Below are 25,413 nucleotides of genomic sequence, written 5' to 3'. Positions count from 1 at the left end.
TCTTCTCCTATTTCTCTCTAGTTTTTCCCCCCCTTTCCAATGTCTCTTCTCCAGTCCAGTTCAGATCTCAGTGAGCAGCACAAATCAAACTGAGGTAGGCACACGTGTGCAGTGTGTGTGTATGTGTGTTCAGGGTGGTGAGGTCACGGAGTGGGAGTGAGGCTGGTGGTGAGGGGAGTGCGTGTGTGCAGAAGGTGGGGGGGGGGGGGGAGTTGTCAGAGGTAGTGGCGGAGAATGGAGAGGGAGTGAATGATGATACAAAACTTGCCCACATTAACCATTTGCTGGAGGATCTGATAAGATCTATATTAAGTATGAACTGTGGGAGCTTGACATCATGTTTTCTTCTGCCACAGCAGAGTGTTGTAAACTGAAAATGTACACAACGTAGGGCAAGAAACATAAAAATCTAAGTTGGGGTGGAGTGGTGTGGTGTTGTATAGTGTGAGGAGGTATGGGTCAAGTACAGCTCTCCGAGGAGCAAGGTGCACATTGACACACAAAGACGCACAATGGAGAACTGCATGTAGGTACTCTTTCTTCCGGTCTTCAGTCAATATCATCAGATAACCAAAGAGGCCGTTTGCATTGTGTGCTAACTCCCCTCTCTTTTCTCTCGCCAGGGCTTTTCCCACCCATTCTCTAGCTACTTCAGTGGGACTATTGAGGTCCTCTGAATGGAGCCACTTCACCCAGAGGGAGTATTGTCTGTCCTTAGACAAACCTGAGAGCCCTCTGCAATATGGGGGCTTAAAGCAAAACCTCCTGGAAAAAAATAGATGAATATATTAATGATCAGAGCAGTGGCAAAATCTGTTTCCCCTTTTAGGAAGGACCCCTCACTGCTGCTGGACTCTCTTTCAAAGCTAACAGCTCTCCCCTCTCTCTCTCTCCCTGGCCCACTTTAGAATCCCTCTGAAGTTTTAAAAGTTGACAATCTGGCAGAGAACGATATGGCTGATGCGTTTGAAGGCAAGATTCTGATTAACCTTTTGGGGTTATAGCCTATATACAACTGACTCTCCGTATATTTAATTTATTTCAGTGCTGCTGTTTAGTGCAGGAAATGGATCAGCGTATCTGATGGAGCCAAAGTAATGTCAGAAGAATATTCCTGTCCCCATAATTCACCTCTCTCCCATTGTATCTGTAAGGTAACCCAGCCTGCATGCTAGCATATGACAGGTATATCAGGACAGACACCCACAAAACGCACACTCTCTCTCCGTCTGTCGTTTTCTATATCTCTCTGGTGGGGTCTGCACCATCAGAGCTGGCCTGAATATTTATTTTGATCCCACAGCTTTCCCACTCTTGTGTTCCTTTAATAACTTATCGACAAACAGTCACTGGACTAACTCCATCCGCTGAGAGCAACAAAAACCAAGACAGAAAATTTCATTTAAATAATTGCATGGCAGAAACCACAAAATTGCTGGTTTCATTCATTATTTATGTCTGCTTACGAGTCATGCATAATGCAGGAGGCCGTCTTTATGACGATCATGTATTAAATATCATGTTTTTAAGGTCAGGGCTCAGTCGTACGGGACAGACAGCTGGGCTACTGTCTGCAGAGCAGTAGCGGCACAGTACTGCGACTATGTTGTAAAGTGTTGCGTGGGCAGTGTTTTGAGAAAGAAAGAAAGAAATAGAGAGGGCGCTAGCTGACAATGGGTTAAGAGGAATCTTTATTAACAACATATCATCACCAGCCACCCATCTGCTCTTGAGCTGGCAGAGTCCCTTGAGAGAGAGAAGAGATAGATAGAGAGAGAGAGGAGAGAACAAACACCATCTCAGATCAGATCACCAGGAGGGAGAGGAAAAGGTTGGGTTGGGAGGTGGGAAAGATTGAGCTATTCAACTTCCAACATGACAACAGAAAGAGAAGAGAATGATTGTAGGTGAGTGTGAGTAAGTAGGGAGGGACAACTGTCTGGGATCGGATGGGCAGCCTTTGGATCAGTATTAGCCTCCCCTGGGTGTGGGAGGGTAGGTTTGAAGGTGGGGCAGGCGGTCCTGAGGTAATAAGTGGGAATGTATCAACGTAGGGGTATGAAGACACAAAGAGGGAGGGGAGGCTGGAACCTCCAGGGGTGGCGCCAACAATTAATTTCATTTTCACAGATAAAGGAGCGAGTCCCCTGCTATGGGGGAGCAATTGAAGGTGGGACTTTGTATTCAGATCTCCTTTCCCCTTGCCGTGGTGACTGCGTAAACAGCTTGTTTAGCAGGTCACTTATTAGCAAATACAGCCTGCTCTCAATTGGCTCTGGCTGATCTCCGATCACGTACCTATATCACTTCATTTACAGCTGCCCTTGCCGTCTGTTTTTTTTCCTATCTTCTTTTTAAAAACTCTGATATGTTTTACAGCCTCCAGTGGTCTCGTCTTCATCAAAAGTGATGAGAGCGAATCTGAGACGTCAGGAAAAAAATCTTGTTTTGATTCTTTGGTTTTTTTCTGGACACATTGCAACTCTCATTCCTCATTTGCCCCATGTCTGGGAAGCATCTCTATCCTATGTTGAATATTGAAATACATATCTCTCTCTCTCTCACCATCCTCCCGGCGAAGCAAAATCTGAGGGCTAATTAGTCCAGAGACACCAGTGGAACGGAAGAACCCACCCCGGGCCACGTACATCCCCTACTGATCTTTGAGAGTACACACACACGTACGCACACACACAAAACAAAAACTAGAGCTATGGAAAAGCTGAGGCAACAGCTGAAATACCTCAATATGATAGAATGTACTGGAATGTATAAGCCTGTTAATGGCTAATGATTTGGATCTTTGACATTACAAGAAGTCATTATTTCTAAATTTCCTCTTGACAAATATACGCTGTGGCTAATATTCCCCACATCAAACCTCTTCTCACATACTTTATTTTTCCCCTAACTTTACTTCTTTCCGACTATTCCATCCCCCTCCCGTTCTTTTTCTAATTTCTGATCCCTCCCCTCCATTATCCCTCGTTCCCTTCCCTGGTCACGGCGTCTCACACTAAGCTTCCTCGCCTTCCATCATCTCTTTTCCATCTCTTCCCTCTATCATAGTATCCAACTGTCTCTATGAGTCTTTCTCTACCTCTCTTTCCTACAGTAATTGGATGCTTGATCCATGCGACACGTCCTCCTGGTTCTTAATGAGCCCCTCTCTCCTCAGGCCATCCCCATACAGACACTAATGGGGCAGCCAGGTCTCAGACATTTATTACAGGCCATTTCTCCACACAGATGAATGTACAGTGACCGTCAGAAAACAGATGTCATAAGTCAAAAACAAACACAGTACTGAGTGTGACAGTTAGGGGAGTATGATGCTGGAAGTGGAGAAAAGTGGATCATTTTGTATGCTTATTATTGTAGATAGCAGTGATAAACAGATGCACATGTAGACAAGCGAGAGGAGATGTGTTCTTGTCCAGGTCAAAGGTGGTTGTCGGTCTTCATGGGACACAGCTTACCGGATCCCATTTGCATAGCTGTCAGAGAGAGAAAGAAACATTTGCTGTAATTAAATAATTTCCTGTAATCAAATGTTGTTCAATTAAAGATGAAACACACGAAACACTAGGATCTACACGTAATGTAGCATAATTTAGATCGTGAGGGTAAGTGATTGCACCCACACATGAAGTTTTGGAACCAGCTCTCTGAGCGATCCACCAGACAGGAGATCCATTCATGCAGGGTCACCTTACTGTTCTTGTTATGGTCACATGACCTGTATACAGAGAATATACATAAACAAACATAAGTATACTGTTGCAAATACACACACACACACACACACACACACACACACACACACACACACACACACACAAACACGAAGGGAAAATTAAGCATACAAACACAAAGGACACATGCAAACAAACACATCTGCACACAATATGCACAGACTGACATTTGTCTTCACCCACAAAGAAACATTATCTTTGAAGGGTACCATTTCCATTTGCGCTAATCCACACACAGCGGGAAGCTCAGTGGGTAATAAACATTATCATTGCTGGAAATGGCTTGACATTGAGCCGGCCAGCCCCACTCCCACAAAACCTGTCGCTGCAAACTGGCAGCACACACACAAGATTTACAACAGAGGCGGGAGAGGGGGAGGTGAGTGAGAGATCGAGAGAGACAGAGATTGAATAGACATAGTAGGGAAGAAAGAGAGTGATTAGGACATGGGTTATGGAAGAGATAGTGAAAAATCGGAAACACATACATTGTCATCCTACAAGAAACATGGTATAGATGAGATGGACCCGCTGGCTGCCCTCTAGGTTACAGAGAGCTGGTAGTCCCATCCACCAAACAAGCAGGTGTGAAACAGGGAAGGGACTCAGGGGGTATGCTAATTTGGTATAGAGCAGACCTAACACACTCCATTGAATTTATCAAAACAGGAACATTTTACATTGGGCGAGAAATTCAAAAGGAAATTATCTTAACAGATAAAAATGTCCTTCTGTGTGCCACCTATATCCCCCACTAGAATTCCCATACTTTAATGAAGACAGCTTCTCCATCCTGGAGGGGGAAATCAATCATTTCCAGGCCCAGGGACATGTAATAGTCGGTGTCGTCCTAAATGCCGGAACCGGACAAGAACCTGACACCCTCAGCATACAGGGGGACAAACACCTGCCTGGAGGTGACAGCATTCCCTCCCCCATATGCCCCCCTAGGCACAACTATGACAACATAACCAACAAAAATGGATCACAACTCCTGCAGCTCTGTCACACGCTGGGTTTGTACATAGTCAATGGTAGGGTTCGAGGGGACTCCTATGGTAGGTACACCTATAGCTCATCTCTTGGCAGCAGTACTGTAGACTAATGTATCACTAACCTCAACCCAGAGTCTCTCAGGGCATTCACAGTCAGCCCACTGACACTCCTATCAGACCAGAGCAAAATCACAGTCTACCTGAACAGAGCAATATTCAATAATGAGGCATCAAAGCCAAAGGAACTGAGTAATATTAAGAAATATAGTATGGAAACCTATCCAAAAACAATTAGGCAACAACAAATTCAATCCCTTCTAGACAACTTCTAAAATAAGCAAAACAACACACACATTGCTTCCCACAGGGTCGTGGGGTGAGACAGGGATGCAGCTTAAGCCCCACTCTCTTCAACATATATATCAACAAATTGGCGAGGGCACTAGAAAAGTCTGCAGCACTCGGCCTCACCCTACTAGAATCTGAAGTAAAATGTCTACTGATGATCTGGTGCTTCTGTCACCAACCAAGGAGGGCCTACAGCAGCACAAAGATCGTCTGCACAGATTCTGTCAGACTTGGGCCCTGACAGTAAATCTCAGTCAGACCAAAATAATTGTCTTCCAAAAAAGGTCCAGTCGCCAGGACCACAAATATAAATTCCATCTAGACAGGTAACTTCTACAAGGCTGTGAACGATCTGAGAGACATGGCAAGAAGGGCATTCTATGCCATCAAAAGGAACATAAAATTCGACATACCAATTAGGATCTGGTTAAAAATACTTGAATCAGTTATAAAACCCATTGGCCATTATGGTTGTGAGATCTGGGGTTTGCTCAACAACCAATAATTCACAAAATGAGACAAACACTAAATTGGGACTCTGGGTGCAGAATTCTGCAAAAATGTCCTCAGTGTACAACGTAAAACAACGAATAACGCTCGCAGAGCAGAATTAGGCCGATAAGAGACGTTCAACTCTACAACCACCTAAAAGGAAGCGATACCCAAACCTTCCTTAACAAAGCCATCACCTACAGAGAGATGAACCTGGAGAAGAGTCCCCTAAGCAAGCTGGTATTGGGGCTCTGTTCACAAACAAACAGACCAAAGGACAGCAACACAATTAGACCCAACCAAATCATGAGAAAACAAAAAGAGAATTACTTAACACATTGTAAAGAATTAACAAAAAAACAGAGGATGCTAGAATGCTATTTGGCCCTAAACAGAGAGTACACAGTGGCAGAATACCTGACCACAGTGACTGACCCAAATTTAAGGAAAGATTTTGATAAACTCCCTGTTACGGATACAGTTATCCTGTGTGTGTGTGTATACTGTGTGTGTGTTTCTTTTCTCTCCTTCTCCCCTCACAGGTGAAAATCATCACTCAACAATCAATCCTCAATCAGAAGACACACCTCCTCCTGTTTCCTACCCTATCACAGTTCCTTCCCCATGGTTTAAAAACCCCATCATTTGTTTGCTCTAGAGCTCAATCTCTCTGTAAATGCCATGTCTGTAGATCGCTGTGTCTCACTCTCTCTTTGTGTATTAATTAATCTCTCTTGTTTGAGCACCTCCATAGCACTTTGTCATCACCTGTGAGTATTGTTTTTGGTTATGGTGTTTGTATTTAATTGCTGGTGGGAAAAGGGGAAACCAAGACAAGTCGCCCATGGGCATACACTACCCATAGGTGAACTTTGTTAAATACACTAGTTAGAACTGGGCGGACCACCCACTGTATTTTTGGTTGGTTAGTTAGCTGTTGTTAAAATAGGCTAGTCTAGCTTAGGGGTGTTTTTGTATACTTATTGTTTCTTTCCTTGGGTCCAGCTCAGCCCCTTTTCCTGCTCCCCCCATTACCGTGTGTTTATAAATAAACCTTGAGTTTGACGGTAGATTTTAGTTGTCGTGGTTATTTCATTCACACTTTTACTTTGTCACTATTATAATTTGCATGAGATTTGTTACGGATCTCATTACCATCCCCCCTAGACTGTCGGGCCAAAAGGGATTCGTAACACTCCCATATCTACTGGGTGAAATACCACAGTGTGCCATCACAGGAAAAATATTTGTGACCTGCTGCCACAAAAGGGCAACCAGTGAAGAACAAACACAATTGTAAATACATCCCAAATGCATGTTTACTTATTTTCCCTTTTGTACTTTATATATACAGTGTTGTAACAATGTGCAAATGGTTAAACTCAAAAGAAACGTCCCTTTTTTAGGACCCTGTCTTTCAAAGATAATTCATAAGTTCCAAATAACTTCACAAACCTTCATTGTAAAGGGGTTAAACACTGTTTCAATGAACCATAAACAACCATTCCACAGGTGCATGTTCATTAATTAAGACACTAACAGCTTACAGATGGTAGGCAACTAAGGTCACAGTAATGAGAACTTAGGACACTAAAGAGGCCTTTCTACTGACTGAAAAACACAGAAAGAAAGAGGCCCAGGGTGCCTGTTCATCTGCGTGAATGAGCCTTAGGCATTCTGCAAAGAGGCATGAGGACTGCAGATGTGGCCAGGGCAATAAATTGCAATGTCCATACTGTGAGATGCCTAAGACAACACTATAGGGAGACAGGACGGCTAATTGTCATCGCAGTGGCAGACCTTGTGTAACAGCACCTGCATAGGATTGGTACATCTGAACATCACACCTGCAGGACAGGAACAGGATGGCAACAACAACTGCCCGAGTTACACCAGGAACGCACAATCCCTCCATCAGTGCTGACTGTCTGCAATAGGCTGGACTGAGGCATGTTGTAAGGCAGGTCCTCACCAGACATCACCGGCAACAACGTTGCCTATGGGCACAAACAGGACTGGACTAGCAAAAAGTGCTCTACACTGACGATTTGCGGTTTTGTCTCACCAGGGGTGATGGCCGGATTCACATTAATCGTCGAAGGAATGAGCGTTACACCGAGGCCTGTACACTGAAGTGGGATCGATTTGGAGGTGGAGGGTCCGTCATGGTCTGGGGCGGTGGGTCACATCATCGGACTGAGCTTGTTGTCATTGCAGGCAATCTCAACGCTGTGCGTTACAGGGAAGACATCCTCCTCCCTCATGTGGTACCCTTCCTGCAAGCTCATCCTGACATGATCCACCCAGCATGACAATGCCACCAGTCCTACTGCTCATTCTGTGCGTGATTTGCTGCAAGACAGGAATATCAGTGTTCTACCATGGCCAGTGAAGAGCCTGGATCTCAATTTAATTGAGCACGTCTGGGACCTGTTGGATCAGAGGGTGGGGGCTAGGGCCATTCCCCCCAGAAATGTCCAGGAACTTACAGGTGCCTTGGTGGAAGAGTGGGGTAACATCTCACAGCAAGAACTGGCAAATCTGGTGCAGTCCATGAGGAGGAGATGCACTGCAGTAATTAATGCATTAATTAATGCTTGTGGCCACACCAGACACTGATGGTTACTTTTGTTGTTGACCCCCCCCCCCCCCCCCCCTTTGTTCAGGGACACATTATTCATTATTCATCACATGTGAAAGGGAGGTGCAACATGGAATGGGGTAAATGCCATGACATGGTGAGACATTTTAACCCTCTACATTCAGGAAATCATTTGATATTCCATTTACAAATTGGTTTAATTTCCCCAAATGTCACATTTTTCCATAGCATTCTCAATGTATAACTTTAATTGATAAGTATTTTCTTTATTGACTGAGATGAAATTATATCGATAGTTGGCAACTGATAAAGACAGTAATGAACATAGTGGGGATTTGTATTTGTATGTATTTGTATGTGGTGCATAGAGGATAAGGTAAATGTGAAGTCTAATGTGTATTCAGAGTGGGGCTCACTGGAAGAAGAAGTTAGCACATTTCTCGAGAGGCATCCTCTTGTAGCGCAACTTCCTCAGGTCCCTCTGGCTCAGCTTCCCGTCCTTGTTCTTGTCCAGCAGGTCAAACCGCCGCTACACGATTCAGGAGAGGAAAGAGAGGTAACATCTCAGCAGAAGAATATTAAATGACAAAAATGTGCCATTCATGCCCAGGTTCTCCTATTTGCCAATAACTACAAGGAGGATGAACAGAGTGGGAGGGAGGAGGAAGGAGGACAACGAGAAGGTTAAGGATGTGGTTAGTTGAATAGATAAAGGAATGGCGAGAGGACAGGAAGGCAGGGATGGGGATATAATATTACCATCCAGTTTACTTTCTTATTGAATAATTGAGTGATTATTGACAGTCTATTTATACTGGGGTTCCTGTAAGCCCCCTCATTCTGAGTTGTGGAAGACCACACAATAAGCTGAACAGGAGCTTGTTAACCTTAGCAATTTAACAACACAAATCATAGTGGTCTTATGCCAAAGTGCTCTTCATGCCCTTCAATATAGTTCATGATAAGTGTAATCAGGTGCAGTAGCGCTTGGGTAGAGATAAATCTTGCAAACACTGCAGCCGTCTAGGACCATCGTTGCCAAGCCCTTTTCTTTTGTCTTGTCTCTTACCTGGGCTAGTTGGGTGCGCTGGGTATGGCTCAGGCAGCTCTGGGGCAGGGCATAGGGGGCATAAGACTTTCCCATACGACTTAACAGGAGGAACCAGTCCATTAGACGGTATGGGAATTGGCCATACTCCTCCTCTGTGCAGTTTGCCTTGGGAACTTGGAAACAAACATATGAAAAGCATGAAGTGGGAACTGGACATGAATAAGGCTTATTATGTAGGTACAGTACTGTTAGTGAGTTTGTGTGTCCTACCAAGACAGGGTCCTATATGAGCCAGTCCAATGCGACGTCTCTTGCGGCAGGCTTCTCTATGCAGCAGACACTCATTCCCATAGGTCTTTCCCAGAACACTGCACACTGGTGCCCCCTGCCTGCACACACAAATCATTACACGCGAAATGAATAAAGCTTACATTTCCTTATTGATCGAAACATTTGCGCATATATTTTGACACATTTTGTGATGTTTTTTGTTCATTTTGGTGTTTGGCAGGTTTTCTTTGGGCTGTTCGAGCACACAATTCTTTCTTGAGGCAAGCTGAAGTTCGCCAGTGATCTGTCAACAGTAGGGATTCTTCAATAAAGTGTTTGCTGTCATTCAATGACTGATGACTGGTTTTCAAGCAATTATTTTCACTTGAGAAATACTGCACCAAACATCTTAGTTAGATTGCATGACTAAGACCTGCAAAAATGTCTAAATAATGACCAATTTCTTGATCTTAGGTTGATTCTGACTATTTTGAAGAAGTGTTACTGTAAGGGAGAACGGGGACGAAAGTTACTCAGAGATTGATAGAGCTAGAGACACCATTTATTTTAATGACAAATAACTTATACATGTCCTCGACCATTAGCAACTGGAATTACATTTCTGGCGTAAATGAGTTGAAATGAAACAGACCGAGAATAGAACTCCCACAAAGTTACCATTGTACCTGCTGGCAGGGTGGGAGTTATACAGCCTTGGGATGGAAGTAACAGCTATCTCCATGATTCTGGTTTGTAATGGTCATTAACTTTCAGCAAATGTACTACCAGACATAATATCATGTTTGTGTCGATTTGAATAGTTAATGCAATAGGTTCGTAATTTATGAAAATGAGCCGTGTCAACATCGCAATGTTGTGCAACCACAATATTTTGCCTTACAATATTAAATCGGTGTAATGCACCTGTCTTGAATACAACTGAATTAAGTTTGTGGTGTGGCCCTACCGTGGGCAGGTCTTCGGACACACACACTTTGGGACGAGGACTTCGTTGTCCTGCACCACTTGGCACCAGGAGCCCATTGGACTGTGACACTTCAGCAGCTCACACAGTTGGACTGGGACATGGGGAGGGATGGAGGGAGGAAAAGGGAAACAGTGGAGGAAGTGACTGTCACCAGGCGTTAAATATTTACTGAGTTTGTGCATGAATTTAATGTTGGATATAAATCAAATAGGACAAAGTTAACAACGATGGCAGACTTGTTTCACCTGGGTCCACTCTTCCCAGGTATGGTCTTAGACTGTCCTCAGCCTGCCTTTGTTTGCGCTGGGATCTTCCTCCCTGAACAACCCACAGAATTCAGGAGCAAAAAGAGACAGACAGCTCTGTTATCAGTTTGTAACATTGAATAGACCCAGAACATGTGTTTGTCTCTTTATGTTGTGATCTTTGAGGCCGCTGTACTAGTACAGCATATTTGAGGCCCTATCCACTCAACATGAGTTGATAACTTCAATTGCTGTGTTCTGGAGAAACTTTTTTTTAATTATATTTTAGATGGTTGGTTCTCAGACAAATAGAGGCCAAGCAACAGTCAGAGCCTCCCAAACAAGTCTCTTCAGCCATAATACATATGTACATGCCTGACTGTCTAAATAAAATGAAATAAAATCGTATTTTACTTGTCACAAGCTTCATAAACAACAGGGTCCTTCTGCAGCAATGCAGAGTTAAAGATAAAAAATAAAATAGAAATAGGGACACAAAGAAATACACTGTGAATAACAATGACAAGTAAAAATAACATGGCTATATTCAGGGAGTACCAGTACCGAGTTGATGTACGAGGTAATTGAGGTAGTTATTTGCATATATGTAGGGTTAAAGTGACTGAGCAATTGGATAGATAGACAGTAGCAGCAGCAGCATGTAGCCATTTCATTAGCCATTTTGCAGTCTTGTTTAGCAGTCTTATGGCTTGGGGGTAAAAGCTGTTTATGGTCCTGCTGGTTCCAGACTTGGTGCACTGGTACTGTTTTCCGTGTGGTATTGGTGAGAACAGTCTATAGCTTGGGTGGCTGGAGTCTTTGAAAATGTTTTGGCCTTCCTATTACACCGCCTGGTATGGAGGTCCTGGATGGCAGGGAGCTCCGCCCCAGTGATATACTGGGCCGTACTCATCACCCTTTGTAGTGCCTTGCGGTCGGGGTGTCTTGCAGTTGCCATCAGTCAAGATACTCTCAATGGTGTAGCTGTATAACTTTGAGGATCTGAGGGCCCATGCCAAATCTCAGCCTTCTGGAGGGGGAAGAGGTGCTTTCCAGTGCTGCATTTGTGAATCGGGAGGTTCCAGTACAAAAAGTAAGCGTGAGAAAGGGGTGACCTAGGGAGTTCTGAGGTACCAGAATGCATGACAATAAAAATTTAAAATAGAAATCACCTTAATAGTAAAGCATTGCATGCATATCATCTCATTTGTGTAGTGGCATAGAACAGTAGAGTAGAGGCACATTATTAGTAGCCTAGGGTGCAGGAAAAATGTGACCTTTTATAAATGCATTTAATTCAAATCTACATAATTTTACATGAATGGAGACTTTGGCAGAGTATTTTTTTAATACCACACACATCGAAATGGCACTTTGACACTAACAAACTGAGAATCTGAAATCAATAAAAACAACCTTGTCATGAATCCATCAATAGCCTAGGCCCAGGTGTGTGGAGACACATATTGTAGGCTACAATATGAGAAGGAAATTATAGTCCTAAAAATGGCAATGGCTGATGGCTCCTGCCAAAAGCCTATATCTCTTGTTTTACTTTGTAAAACAATATTTGGAAGTTGATCAAATATTTAGGTAGCCTACAGCATAGAGTATTCTCTTTTCAGCAGGAGCCATTTGCTTTCCAACCTGTGTTTTCCCTCAATTTAATTTGAAATATTGCAAAAGGCCTGTTTTGTCTGCATGCGGTTTTTTCAAAGACAGATTTGTCGCACGTTCCTGACTGTAGACTATTCCTGTTATTGGGCTACAATCAACAGCTAGGTTATTTAAAAAAAAAAGCTATTGATCTGCTGTTGCTAAATTATAGGCCTTCTCATGGTATAGTTGCCTATTCTGAATAATTTCATGTATTTCTGAACAGACAACAGTAATGATATACTTTTAGAAAATGTATTTGAATTTATCAGGGGTGCTGCAGTTCCTTCACAACCCTTCGCGCAATTCTATAAGGAAATAGATGAAGTGCAATGCTGGAGAGATGAGAGTTGCAGGCTGAGCAGTGAGGGAGAGAGATCATATAAAGTGAATCTCATTCTAGCTGTGTGAGAGAAACTGTACTGGCTGCTTCTCACACAGCCACAGCCAAGCGTTGGTCTCAAATCATAGGTTACAATGTTGAGCATTGTAGCCCATGATAAACCCAGGCAGACCCATCCTGAATCAACCTTTACAATATTAGGCCCCGGCTGAAAATCTACTTTTCCCACGTAATTTTTTTTGCGGGTTTGGGAATATCAAAAGGCAGAGGAATTTTTACATTGAAAAAACAGACAATTATTTATCATGCCACGAGAGGTACCGGATCCGGCCAAATAGGTTCCGGTGTTGTGCGGAAAAGCTCCCCCGTGCCAGAAATACCCCCCCCTCAATTCTTCATTGCTGCGACTTGCTTGAACGCACACACACTCAATTCTTCATTGATGCGTCTTGCTTACTAGTTTAAATTTCTTATCACGTTAGGCTGCTTTTCATAAAAAATGCTTATGTTGGTTAATCGCGGGGCAGCACTAACAATGTCTGCAGTTTTTGGTTTGGCTATTTGGGGGGGGGGGGGGGGGGGGGGGGGGGTTCGGCAAGGCTATTTTCTTGCATGACAAAATCCCCCCCGCCCCTTCTATTTTTGAACTGGAAGGCCTGGCACACTTCATAATCATTTTTGTAGCTCATGATGACCAGTGGTGTGTGCCACAGAAAGAATTTGACTCTAGCCACAAAATTAAGGAAATAAGAAGGGGGGAGGATTTTGGTAAGGCTATTCTCATGCCTGTCTAAATTTTCCCCCATCTTCTATTTTGGGACTGCAGGGCCTGGCACACTTCATAATAATTTTGGTAGATCATGTTGACCAGTAATGTGTGCCACAAAAATAATTTGACTAGCCACAAAATTAAGGAAATTAGAACGGGGGAGGATTTTGGAAGGCTATTTTCTTGCCTGCCGAAATCCCCACCCCACCTATTTTGGGACTGCAAGGCCTGGCACACTTCAGAATCATTTTTGGTGACCTATCATGCCCTCTAATTTGTGCCACAGGAAGTATTAGACTAAAAAGGAAGTGGTTATTTCAGCAATAATTGTTTTCAGAGCCCTTTACTGTTCTCTCTACCCATCCCTCAAATCGCCCATCCCATGGTGCTTTTCCTACATTTTCTTTTGACTTTTTAAAAGTAATAATTAAAGAATAAATAAACAATAATAAATCTGAAATTTGTACTCTAGGCAAAAAATAAAGTTCAAATATATAAGTCAACATGAGTGCATATCCATAATCACAGTAAACTGTTATAAGAAAAAAAAAATGTATATAAAAAATAAATGTATAATAGTATAATTGTCACTGCCGTTAAAAGAAGAGGACCAAGGTGCAGCGTGGTAAGCGTACATTTTATTTTATTTAGGGAACTAGACACCGAAAAAAACCCAGCAAACACTACAAAAACAAACCGTGAAGCTAAAGGCTATGTGCCCTACAAACAAAGACAACTTCCCACAAAGACAGGTGGAAAAAAAAAGGGCTACCTAAGTATGGTTCTCAATTTGAGACAACAATAGACAGCTGCCTCTGATTGAAAACCACACCCGGCCAAACACAAAGAAATAGAAAACATAGAAATAAAGAAACTAGAATGCCCACCCTAGTCACACCCTGGCCTAACCAAAATAGAGAATAAAAGCCTCTATGGCCAGGGCGCGACAATAATAAAGAAAACTATGACTGCATGTGCCTACATGAAGAATCCCCTCCCCAATTGGTCCTCTCCCCACCCACCACCCCTCAACCACAAAACACAATAATAATAATAGAAATTAAAACACAAAAAAGATATAGCAAGGTGCCTTGCGAAAGTATTCGGCCCCCTTGAACTTTGCGACCTTTTGCCACATTTCAGGCTTCAAACATAAAGATATAAAACTGTGTTTTTTTGTGAAGAATCAACAACAAGTGGGACACAATCATGAAGTGCAACGACATTTATTGGATATTTCAAACTTTTTTAACAAATCAAAAACTGAAAAATTGGGCGTGCAAAATTTTTCAGCCCCTTTACTTTCAGTGCAGCAAACTCTCTCCAGAAGTTCAGTGAGGATCTCTGAATGATCCAATGTTGACCTAAATGACTAATGATGATAAATACAATCCACATGTGTGTAATCAAGTCTCCGTATAAATGCACCTGCACTGTGATAGTCTCAGAGAAAAAATACAGTTTTATATCTTTATGTTTGAAGCCTGAAATGTGGCAAAAGGTCGCAAAGTTCAAGGGGGCCGAATACTTTCGCAAGGCACTGTACACACATATGTACAGTACATATACAGATTCACAGGACACTCAACTTCTCATCTCTTTTCCTACATCTGTCACGCCCTGACCTTAGAGAGCCTTTTTATTTCTCTATTTGGTTAGGTCAGGGTGTGATTTGGGTGGGCATTCTAGTTTGTCTATTTCTTTGTTGGCCTTGTATGGTTCCCAATCAGATTGGTTTACCGTTGTCTCTGATTGGGGATCATACTTAGGTAGCACTTTTACCCACCTTCAGTTTGGGATCTTGTTTTTGTATTGTTGCTGTTTAGCGCTATTGAGCTTTTGTTGTTTTTTTCTTGGTGTTCATTAATAAAGGAATGATGTACGCCTATCACGCTGCACCTTGGACTAATTCCAAGAATGGACGTAACATCAGATATGCAGGTGATATTTCCACCTGGATGACATTACATAATCAGCAAGACGGAGATGTTCTTCATTCGAGGGAATGCCTGCCCGTTCTCAGATGTTAGATCATCTGAAATGATCACGTCATTTACATTCCAGCCCTGGTCAGCTCCAGATTTGACTACTTGACTACTTTGACTACTTCTGGAATTCCTGCATTCTCAGATACCCATCTGTTATTAATCTCTACATTGTAATCAAGTGTTTCAAAATTCTGTACCTTAATTAACATAAACAGTTGAAGTTGGAAGTTTACATACATTTCACAAAATTCTTGTTAACAAACTATAGTTTTGGCAAGTCGGTTAGGATATCTACTTTGTTTATGACAAGTAATTTTTCCAACAATTGCTTACAGAAACATTGAATTTTAATTGAAATAATCTATCACAATTCCAGTGGGTCAGAGGTTCACATACACTAAGTTGACTGTGCCTTTAAACAGCTTGGAAAATTCCAGAAAAAGACGTCATGGCTTTAGAAGCTTCTGATTGGCTAATTGACATCATTTGAGTCAGTTGGAGGTGTACCTGTGGTTGTATTTCAAGCCCTACCTTAAATTGTAGACCTTCCCAAGTCTGGTCCATCCTTGGGAGCAATTTCCAAATGCCTGAAGGTACCACGTTCATCTGTACAAACAATAGTACGCAAGTATAAACACCATGGCACAACGCAGCCGTCGTACCACTTAGGAAGGAGACGCGTTCTGTCTCCTAAAGATGAATGTACTTTGGTACAAAAAGTGCAAATCAATCCCAGAACAACAGCAAAGGACCTTGTGAAGATGCTGGAGGAAACAGGTACAAAAGTATCTATATCCACAGTAGAATTAGTCCTATATCGACATAACCTGAAAGGCCGTTCAGCAAGGAAGAAGCAACTGCTCCAAAACCGCCACAAAATAAGGCAGACTACAGTTTGCAACTGCACATGGGGACAAAGATAGTACTTTTGGGTGAAATGTCCCCTGGTCTGATGAAACAAAAATAGAACTGTTTGGCCATAATGACAATTGTTATGTTCAGAGGAACAAGGGGAGGCTTGCAAGCCAAAGAACACCATCCCAAAAGGCATGGGGGTGGCAGCATCATGTTGTGGGGTGCTTTTCTGCAGGAGGGACTGCTGCACTTCACAAAATAGATGGCTCATGAGAAATGAATATTCTGTGGATATATTGAAGCAACATCAAGACATTGGTCGGAAATGGGTCTTCTAAATGGACAATGACACCAAGCATACTTCCAAAGTTGTGGCAAAATGGCTTAAGGACAACAAAGTCAAGGTATTGGAGTGGCCATCACAAAGCCCTGACCTTAATCCCATAGAAAAATTGTGGGCAGAACTGAAAAAGCATGTGCGAGCAAGGAGGCCTACTAACCTGACTCAGTTACACCAGCTCTGTCAGGAGGAATGGGCCAAATTCACCCAACTTATTGTGGGAAGCTTGTGGAAGGCTACCCAAAACATTTCACCCAAGTTAAACAATTTAAAGGCAATGGTATCAAATACTAATTGAGTGCATGTAAACTTCTGACCCACTGGGAATGTGATGAAATAAATAAAATCTGAAATAAATCACTCTATACTATTATTCTGACATTTTACATTCTTAAAATGAAGTGGTGAATTTTTACAAGGATTAAATGTCAGGGATTGTGAAAAACTGAGTTTAAATGTATTTGGCTAAGGTGTATGTAAAACCTCCGACTTCAACTGTATGTTCAGATCATTCCTGAGAGAGAAGTGTAGTAATATCTCCAGATGGGCGGATGGTACCCTTCCTCACCCATGCCAACAAGATGTTACTTCTTGTGGGATCTTTGCCTTGAAAGTAAGAATGAGAGTATAGGTAATGCACAATTAACCTACTGAAAATATACTGACTAAAAGGCAAAACAGAATTGTCAAATTATAGTAGTCACGTTCGCTAGAACGTTCGCTAGAATAAATGTCAGACCAAAGCGCAGCAGATGTTGAGTTCCACATTACTAATAGAAAGTGAAACTAAGCAAAGACAAAAACAAATAAACATAACAACAAACCGTAACAGAGATTCTACGTGCACTAACTCAAAACAATATCCCATAAACATAGGTGGGAAAAACAGCTACTTAAATATTGTCCCCAAATTAGAGACAACGATTACCAGCTGCATCTAATTGGGAATCATACACAATTACCAACATGGAAAAACATATCTAGAACCCCACATAGAAATAATAAACTAGACTATGTGGGGTTCTAACACCCCAGTCACGCCCTGACCAACTCTACCCTATAGCTGTGTCGTTGTATACTTGCGAATTATTATCTTTCGTCTAACAATTTTGTTGTGGAAAACTGAAATGCTCGTCGCATTTTTCTCCCATTTTGCTGAATTTGTTTTGAAGGAGGAGTCGATTGTCTTTTCAAATACGGACAAAGATGTTAACATCATGAGAGAAGAAATAGCAGTCACTCTCCTCCAAAACACTGTTATGCTCATTTTCTAATTTAATATAATTATAGATTAAAAACACATTTATATGGATCTTTCAAGGTTATCTTTGATCCAACGACTAGAGGGCCACTAAAACACATGTATTTAAATAATTTTGTTACAAGAAACCTATACTATTCCCTTGTTCTCTGTTCCCCGTTTTGTCAGAAAAATACATGCAAAGATGTGTAGACTACTTGACATTATGTTTTGCTAGATGACCTGAGCCAGCTGTGCTACTTCTGTGGGGAGGTGAACAATAATGAGGAAGACACTAACTGTGTGAAAACTAACTGCTTGTTCACTTCTAAAAGGCAAATTTTTATGAGTACAAACTTGTATAAGCAGTAATATTTCTAAAAGGTAGTATTTTCCGCTTTGTCTGATAATTAAATAAATGGTAATTCAAAAAAATGTATTTAAAGTTTTAAATATATTAACATTTTTCATCATACATTTGAGATTGGCTGTGACTGCTGCCCATGATGGTTCCACCAGTCCTGTATGAAAACCATCCCATCATTGGAGGATTATGTCTGCGCTGCCTGTGAGGACTAGGTTAGGCTTGAGGTCCAGGCGACGGTATCACCTGGAAAACTATCGGTAAAAAGTGGACGAAATGTTCAGTCGAGCTGTTGCAACTTTCCAATTTGTTTATGTTATTTATTGTCTTTTAATATTTGATTTATTGTAATTTTATATCTTATTAGGCAAATATTTAAATTTGTATTTCATATTTAATGTTTGTTAACAAACTAACTTTCTGTGAGGTTTTTGTGTTATTGTGTGATAAAATTTGTGTATTATCTTTAATTTCTTAAAGATTACAAAATGTTTATGTTTCTTTATAATCTAATTTTGCTTTCTGTGGCACACAATAGTGGTTAACATGACCAAAATGATTATGAAATGTGCCAGGCCTTGCGGTCCCAAAATAGAAGGGGGGGGGGGGTTGAAAGAGAATTTCGGCATGCAAAAAAATTGCCTTGCCAAAACTCCCCTCCCCCCTTTTAATTCTCTTAATTTTGTGGCTAGAGTCAAGTACTTTCTGTGGCACACATCAGAGTCAAATACTTTCTATAGAACAAACTTCACATCAGGATAGTTAACCGAAATGAATAATTAATGTATGTGTGTTATATTAAACAGAGGGAGTAAAATGTAGGTAAGCAATAAACATTTTAGAACAACTATTAGTCGAATAAGATACGGGAGAGAGGACAAATTTTGGCAAAGAGATTTATTTATAGACTAATACACTTGAAACAAATAGCCAAACCGAAAATCTGCAGACATTACTAGTGTCTCCCACGCGATCAAACCGACAAAATAATTTAATGAAATGCAGCCTAACATGATCAGAAATCTCAACTAACAATCAAGTCGCAGCAATGAAGAATTGAATGCGTGCGAGTTTCGCGAAGGGGTGAGAGTTCTGGTAGGGGGGAGCTTTTCGGGACAACACCTGAACAAAACAGTCCAAAATGGAGAGGTGCCGGATCCCAGCAGGATCCGGCTCAAATTAAGAGCTAGCGCTTTCATGCCCTCTCCACAACTGTGTGGGTGTGTGTGGACCATATTAATTCCTTAGTGATGTGGACACAGAGGAATTTGAAGGTCTCAACCCGCTCCACCACGGCCCCATCAACATTATCAGTCTGCTACTGATAATAATAAAAAAATTATTCAAGCCAATCCAGTGTCCATAAGTTATTTCACTTTATATATGGAAGCTATTTAGATTGATGACTTTTTTGGAGTATATGGAAGCTTGACTGGCACAGAACAGCCCTCCACCCCTGAATCTATCCTCAATCTACTACCAGGGTCTTTGTAGTCTGAGCCAGACCCACATCTGCCCTGAACATATGCTCCATTCTAATGAGAAACAGGTGTATTGTGACCCAAAATTCTGGAGCCTCAGCTCCCAAAGCCCAATTTAACACAAATGTATCGCCCTTTAAACTCCAACTCAATTCCATTTCAATAACAAACAGATAAATGTTGGATTACCTCCATCTAATTCCAAAATGTGGGACCATTTCTCAATGTGCATGCTACAAGCTTTCCCAAATATTTTTCCTTCTGTTGTTTTGACATGCCAAGGGATTTCCTCAGCTGTGCACACGTTTACCTGGTGCCTGGCTGGAAATTAAAGTATGCATTGACTTCTATGAACAGTCCTCAATGTATAACAGTCCCACCTTTCCGTACCACCTGGGATGGAAATATACATTTCTCAGGTTACCAGGGGTGTATTCAGTGAGATGAAACATTTAGAACGCTGAAGATAAATATGTAATGAATAGAGCTTACAACATTTAGTATTATACATGACAGACCATAAACTGTGACAGACAGACAATCATAGTGTATGTTCTATAACCGTCGGTAACATTTGTCTGAATCTTCTGTAACATTGTACTCTTTTGAACAGGTCCCAGCCTCCTAATGTAATGAGGAGAAATGTTATACTCACCATGGCCAGGTCAAGGTGAAAGGTCAGGACCAGCAGGCAGAGCAGGTTTATAGTCAGGTGCATTGTGGTCAAGATGGCAGGCTGACCACGGGAGAAAGGAGTTTCTAACAGGTCAATTCATTTGTTATACCACTTGTATATCAAATGTAAATAAAAAAATCTAAACATTTAAACAATATCCTTTGAAATTATTTTTATGCATAGACTGTAAAACAACCGAAGTTACGGAGGAGTGAAAGACAAATACAACTTTCAGATTGTCAATTTATCCATAAATGCTTGGATAACAGACACATATTTCTTAATTATCTCCTTCCCTAATGCAGCTCATTTATTGTAATTTCCCTCCATTATTTAACAGTCATTCCAATAATGTAGAATAAAACAATGAAGCTCAGTCAGAAGAAAGCAATAATTTCCCATTACTGTACTGTAGAAGCCAGATTGAGTTACATGGAGAGGACATTAGACATCAACAGAGGAAGTCATTATATGGAACAAGTCATGTTCCTCCACTGCTTCAAAAATCTTACCAGTTTCACTTGCTTCTTTCCTCCGTTGCTATTTTCCTTGTTCTCCTGCGTCTTGCCAGCTGCATAGCTTTCCCTCTCCTTTTCACACACCTTTTGAAGGTATCTGTTTTTATGGTCCAATTCTGCTCCCATACTTTCTCTCTCCTTTTATTTGATTGTCTATTTTTACATTTTCACCTTATCTCCCCCTCCTCCCTCCTTTCTGCCTCCTCCTCTTACTGAAATGTTCTCTCACTTCAGTTCACATTATCCCCCTGTTGAGAGGCCACATTAGCAGACCCAAAATACTCAGAGCAAAATACTTCAGTCATTAGGCAGTCAATCAATTAGACAAAAACAGAAAATGCTATTCAAGACATAGGTAAAGGTAACTATCGTGAGAGAGTGTATGAATAGGGCTTAACTGTACCTATGATGTAAAAAGAGGAAGAGAGGGAGTGAATGAGTGAGAGAGATGGTGGAGAGCAAGAGACAGAGAGACAGACAGAGAGACAGAGAGACAGAGAGACAGAGAGAGATTTATTGGCTGAGCCCATGTGTTCTCTGGACTGTAAATATGTCTGTGAACGAGTGCCAACCTCAATGAGAACCAGTTTCCCTTCCTTACAAACCGGTCATCGTGCACACCTCAAATACACTGCAGAGGTGAATGGGGATAATAGCAACTTTTGTATGTTCAGTGTTGTGAAAGAATGAAGCCCATAGCAATTACTATCCTCCATTTTCAGAGAACCTCATAGTTATGAACATACATTTATCTTCATCAATCCTCAAAAAGGAACAAACTTTACACAGTTTGTCAGGGCTGAAGATACTGATGTAGGGAGGGAAGCTCCCGCTTAGCCCAGTCCAAGCTCTTCTCTGTCCTGGCACCTTAATGGTGGAACCAGCTTCCCTCACAGCAGAGTCCCTGCCCATCTTCCGAAAACATCTACATCTGAAACCCTACCTCTCTAAGAGTATCTTAAATAATCTCATAGCAACCCCCCTCTCGTACCCCCCCAACACACTTTAAAAGCCTTTTGTGAACTAACACTCGTACTTGACTCTTTTCCCCTCTACTAGCACTGACTTTGCTGATAGCTACTTTTATTGAGGAAAAATGTACTTACTATGACTGTGATATGTGGTTGTCCCACCTAGCTATCTTCAGATGAATGCACTATAAATTACTAAAACGTAAAAAATGTGGAGAATGACTTACTGAGTAGGCCGCAGGGGTATTCAACTCTTACCCTACGAGGTCCGAAGCCTGCTGGTTTTCTGTCTTACCTAATAAGTAATAGCACACAGCTGGTGTCCCAGGTCTAAATCAGTCCCTGATTTGAAGGGAACAATGAAAAAATGCAGTGGAACTGGCTTCAAGGTCCAGAGTTGAGTTTGAGGGAGCTAGGGTATCATTGTCAGGAGAAGCTTAACACTGTCACCTAGTGGCCATTATGATGCACGACTGGTATATTTTGGGGGAATTAATTTGTTGATGGCACTGTATACAGTACATGGTCCAACAGCAGAACCTCAATTATTATTCCAAACTTTGAGTTAGCTAACCTAATTTCTCTATTTTCTTTCTGAATTAAAAGCTCTCAGATTTCTCACTAGATTAAAATGTCATGACCTTCTGAAACTTCGCTTCAAACGCATGATCGTCAAATGGGATTTGAGAGCCAACTGGAGTGGGAAAAAAAACGTACTGTCATCCCTCTGAAAATCGTTCAGAGTTTGTGTGAGAGAGTGGTTGTGTGAGTGTGTGAGTGAGAGAAATTCTCCCATCCCTTATTTCCATGATTACATGTATTTTTTGAAAATCTTATATACACCCTACACTCTGATAACACATTATGGTAGCATAAGCCTGCTATCTATACTGTAGCAGTTTATATCCCAAAATGTGCACAAAACCTGAGACCAGTGAGCGCGCGCACGTTTACTGAGGGCGGGAGGAAAGTATGACAGCTGGCTTCAGCGTCAACAGCGCTACAGTAGACTACAGAATGCTTGAGGTCGAAACTGGGTGATGGCTGAAAAACAGGTAGCCTAGTTATTTAAATTAATATAAAGATAGGCCTACACCATTTCCAACGCCTTGTACTTCTGCTATCGCACCGTTCAAACGGTCGTTTTATGAAACAAACAATTTGCACCACTTATTATCGTACACGTTGAGATTAGAGGTGTCGCCAAGACATTGAGTTCCAGGTGACTTCCGAACGCTCCGCAAAATCGAGTAGAAGAGGATGTTTTTGAAATGATAAAAAATCATGCATTTCCTCTGGGAATTCGGCCGAACTGTAACGTAGGATTTCATTTTCATCGAAAACGTTTGTTTTCTGGTGGACATTTCAGTTACTTCACGGCACGTCCACGTGGATACATTGATTCGCTGCATGACATAATTTGACTTTATCGTTACATTGTAGCCTATCGGTGTTGACAGCGCGTAATACTCCGCTGTAGTTTGCGTTTATCTTCGCCACACTGCAACCTGGGGATATTTAAAATGTTCTTTACATTAGGCCTATTGCAATAGTTGAATTGGAACCACATTTCAACGTCAATATAATTAACAACATGAATAGGTTAGTAGGCTTTGAGAAAAGGCGGTTTAAATCCTCTTTCTGCCAATTTTGTTAGTATTTCCAGTTATTGTTAACATTCTAAAGAAAACTGTTCTTATATAGAGAAACAAACTTGGTGATAACAAAAGGATTACTTCAACTTCAGGACAGTAGCCACTTCCTTCATCTGACAATTATCTTCTTTGGAATGTGGACCCAGTAAACATTAAACTCTGCCCTTCTAGGTAAGAGTCAATATCACACTTTTTCTAATCACTATGCTAATTCAAAATCCTACCATATTGTACCTCAAATGAATCTGTTTACACTGTTGTAATTTTCTCTATCCATGGTATTCTGCGCATGTCTCCTGTCATATGGAAAGAGGAGATACTGTATATAGACATAATATAATAATATATATATATAATAATATAATATTAACATGATAACAACAACAACATGTCAGTAAGTCATTATTAAAGGTTAGACCTTCTGTAGAAGAGTAAATCATATAAAGTACAATACATGGGCAACTTGTCAATGAGGTTACATTTGCCATTTACTCAAAGTCACTATTTTTGACTTGCACTGTTAGAGCTCAGAGCTTAAAAATGTAACTGTACCCTGCAATTACATCTGCGACCCTGTGCATCTGACTATTAAACTCATCTAATATAATCTATTCAGACAGTCTGCTGGGTCTAGCCATGATTCACAACTCACGTCGACGTACTATGCTCTCATCCGTCAACCGAGCATCCTATGGCCAATAGTAAAATCGCTCTCTCTCTCCCTACTGCTCTCCAGCCACGCAGAAGACGCACCATGTTTTATGCAACGTTATAACCCTGGGGGTGTGACTCAAAGCATCTCCTGGAAAAATTATTTTACCATGAATGTTTATGTTATGCTTAGATAATTATGTAATAGTGCTATAAAAAGAACAGAGAGATTTATGTAATTTGTCAGTTCATTGATGGATAAATAAGAGTATTTAATTCAAGCTTTTTAATTAGTTTATAGTGTGAGTTTCACAATTATAGGGTTATAAGTGTCTTGAATTTTGGTTCACATTTGTACAAGAGAGCACCTATCCCGATACACAATCTACCAAGACCTGTTATTCTCGATTGACACTTGACACTGTCTGCCAAGTGCAATAGATAAGCTGCCTGTATCATCACCCCATATCTACTAGTGAGCTGGACATATATTGATGCTCTGGTGGATGTTTTCTCTTCCACTTCCACATATCTCCGTGTGTGTTCCCCTGGCACCTGTTTGTGTAGGCCCCATCCTGCTTCTGCGTTGGCTACGTTGTGTTTACGACCACACTACCCCACAACAGTTGACTGTCTCCACTGAGGGTCTGCCCATGTAGGACCCCCCCCCCCCCCCAACCTGTAGTATCAGGGTATCTCTCATTGGGTGTGTCTGTTTGTGTGTGTCTGTGTATATATGTGCATGTATTTCTCATACCCACAGTCTTTCATTGGCAGTGTGTGAAACCGTATCACATACCAGTCAGATCCAGTAATCGTGGTGTCCTTGAAAACTGTCTAGTTGAGCAGATAAGATATCAATATTAAAGTCAAGAGTTTACTTGAATTTACAAGTAACCTGATATTTTGAATGTGAGTTAGCAATGAATAACAGAGCAGTTTAATGTTGGTCTCATCTCCTTTATTGCCAGATTGTCCTGACAGTGTAATCTCATGTCTGTTGTTTTTCATTGTATTTTGGTTTAGCAATGTGTTATAACATTTCTATATCAATTTAATGTCTGACTGCAGAGAGGCCTTGGGTAGCAGGGCTCAATGGAAGACCGGGTGTGTGTGTGTCTGTGTGCGTAGCGTACATGTATGTGTTTGTTTCTCTTTCT

At 41.4% G+C, this 25,413-nt stretch overlaps 1 protein-coding gene across 1 annotated transcript; it reads right to left on the bottom strand.

Moving 5' to 3' along the window:
* Positions 1–1,765: 1,765 nt before the first annotated feature.
* On the bottom strand, positions 1,766–21,176 carry LOC139381712 (SPARC-like). Its single transcript, XM_071125439.1, has 9 exons — positions 20,971–21,176; positions 20,438–20,518; positions 10,747–10,819; positions 10,481–10,592; positions 9,514–9,632; positions 9,262–9,416; positions 8,609–8,721; positions 3,645–3,739; positions 1,766–3,497 (listed from the first exon to the last, which is right to left on the bottom strand). Exons 1-9 carry the CDS (start codon positions 21,100–21,102, stop codon positions 3,442–3,444), a joined length of 936 nt encoding a protein of 311 aa, XP_070981540.1. The 5' UTR covers positions 21,103–21,176; the 3' UTR covers positions 1,766–3,441.
* Positions 21,177–25,413: the final 4,237 nt, after the last annotated feature.

This window comes from Oncorhynchus clarkii, chromosome 23 (assembly GCF_045791955.1).
Source record: "Oncorhynchus clarkii lewisi isolate Uvic-CL-2024 chromosome 23, UVic_Ocla_1.0, whole genome shotgun sequence".
NCBI lineage: Eukaryota > Metazoa > Chordata > Actinopteri > Salmoniformes > Salmonidae > Oncorhynchus > Oncorhynchus clarkii.
The sequence above is the reverse complement of the archived record's forward strand: the minus strand, read 5'-3'. Positions and strand labels throughout refer to the sequence as shown.

Bases quoted from the DNA above. Each gene is read 5' to 3' on its own strand.
- LOC139381712 (XM_071125439.1), bottom strand. From the start codon at position 21,102: ATGGGAGCAGAATTGGACCATAAAAACAGATACCTTCAAAAGGTGTGT. The intron at 20,519-20,970 runs GTAAGATTTTTG...TCCCGTGGTCAG, and splicing joins GAAAGAAGCAAGTGAAACTG to CCTGCCATCTTGACCACAAT. The intron at 3,498-3,644 runs GTGGGTGCAATC...TCTCTCTGACAG, and splicing joins CTGGTTCCAAAACTTCATGT to CTATGCAAATGGGATCCGGT.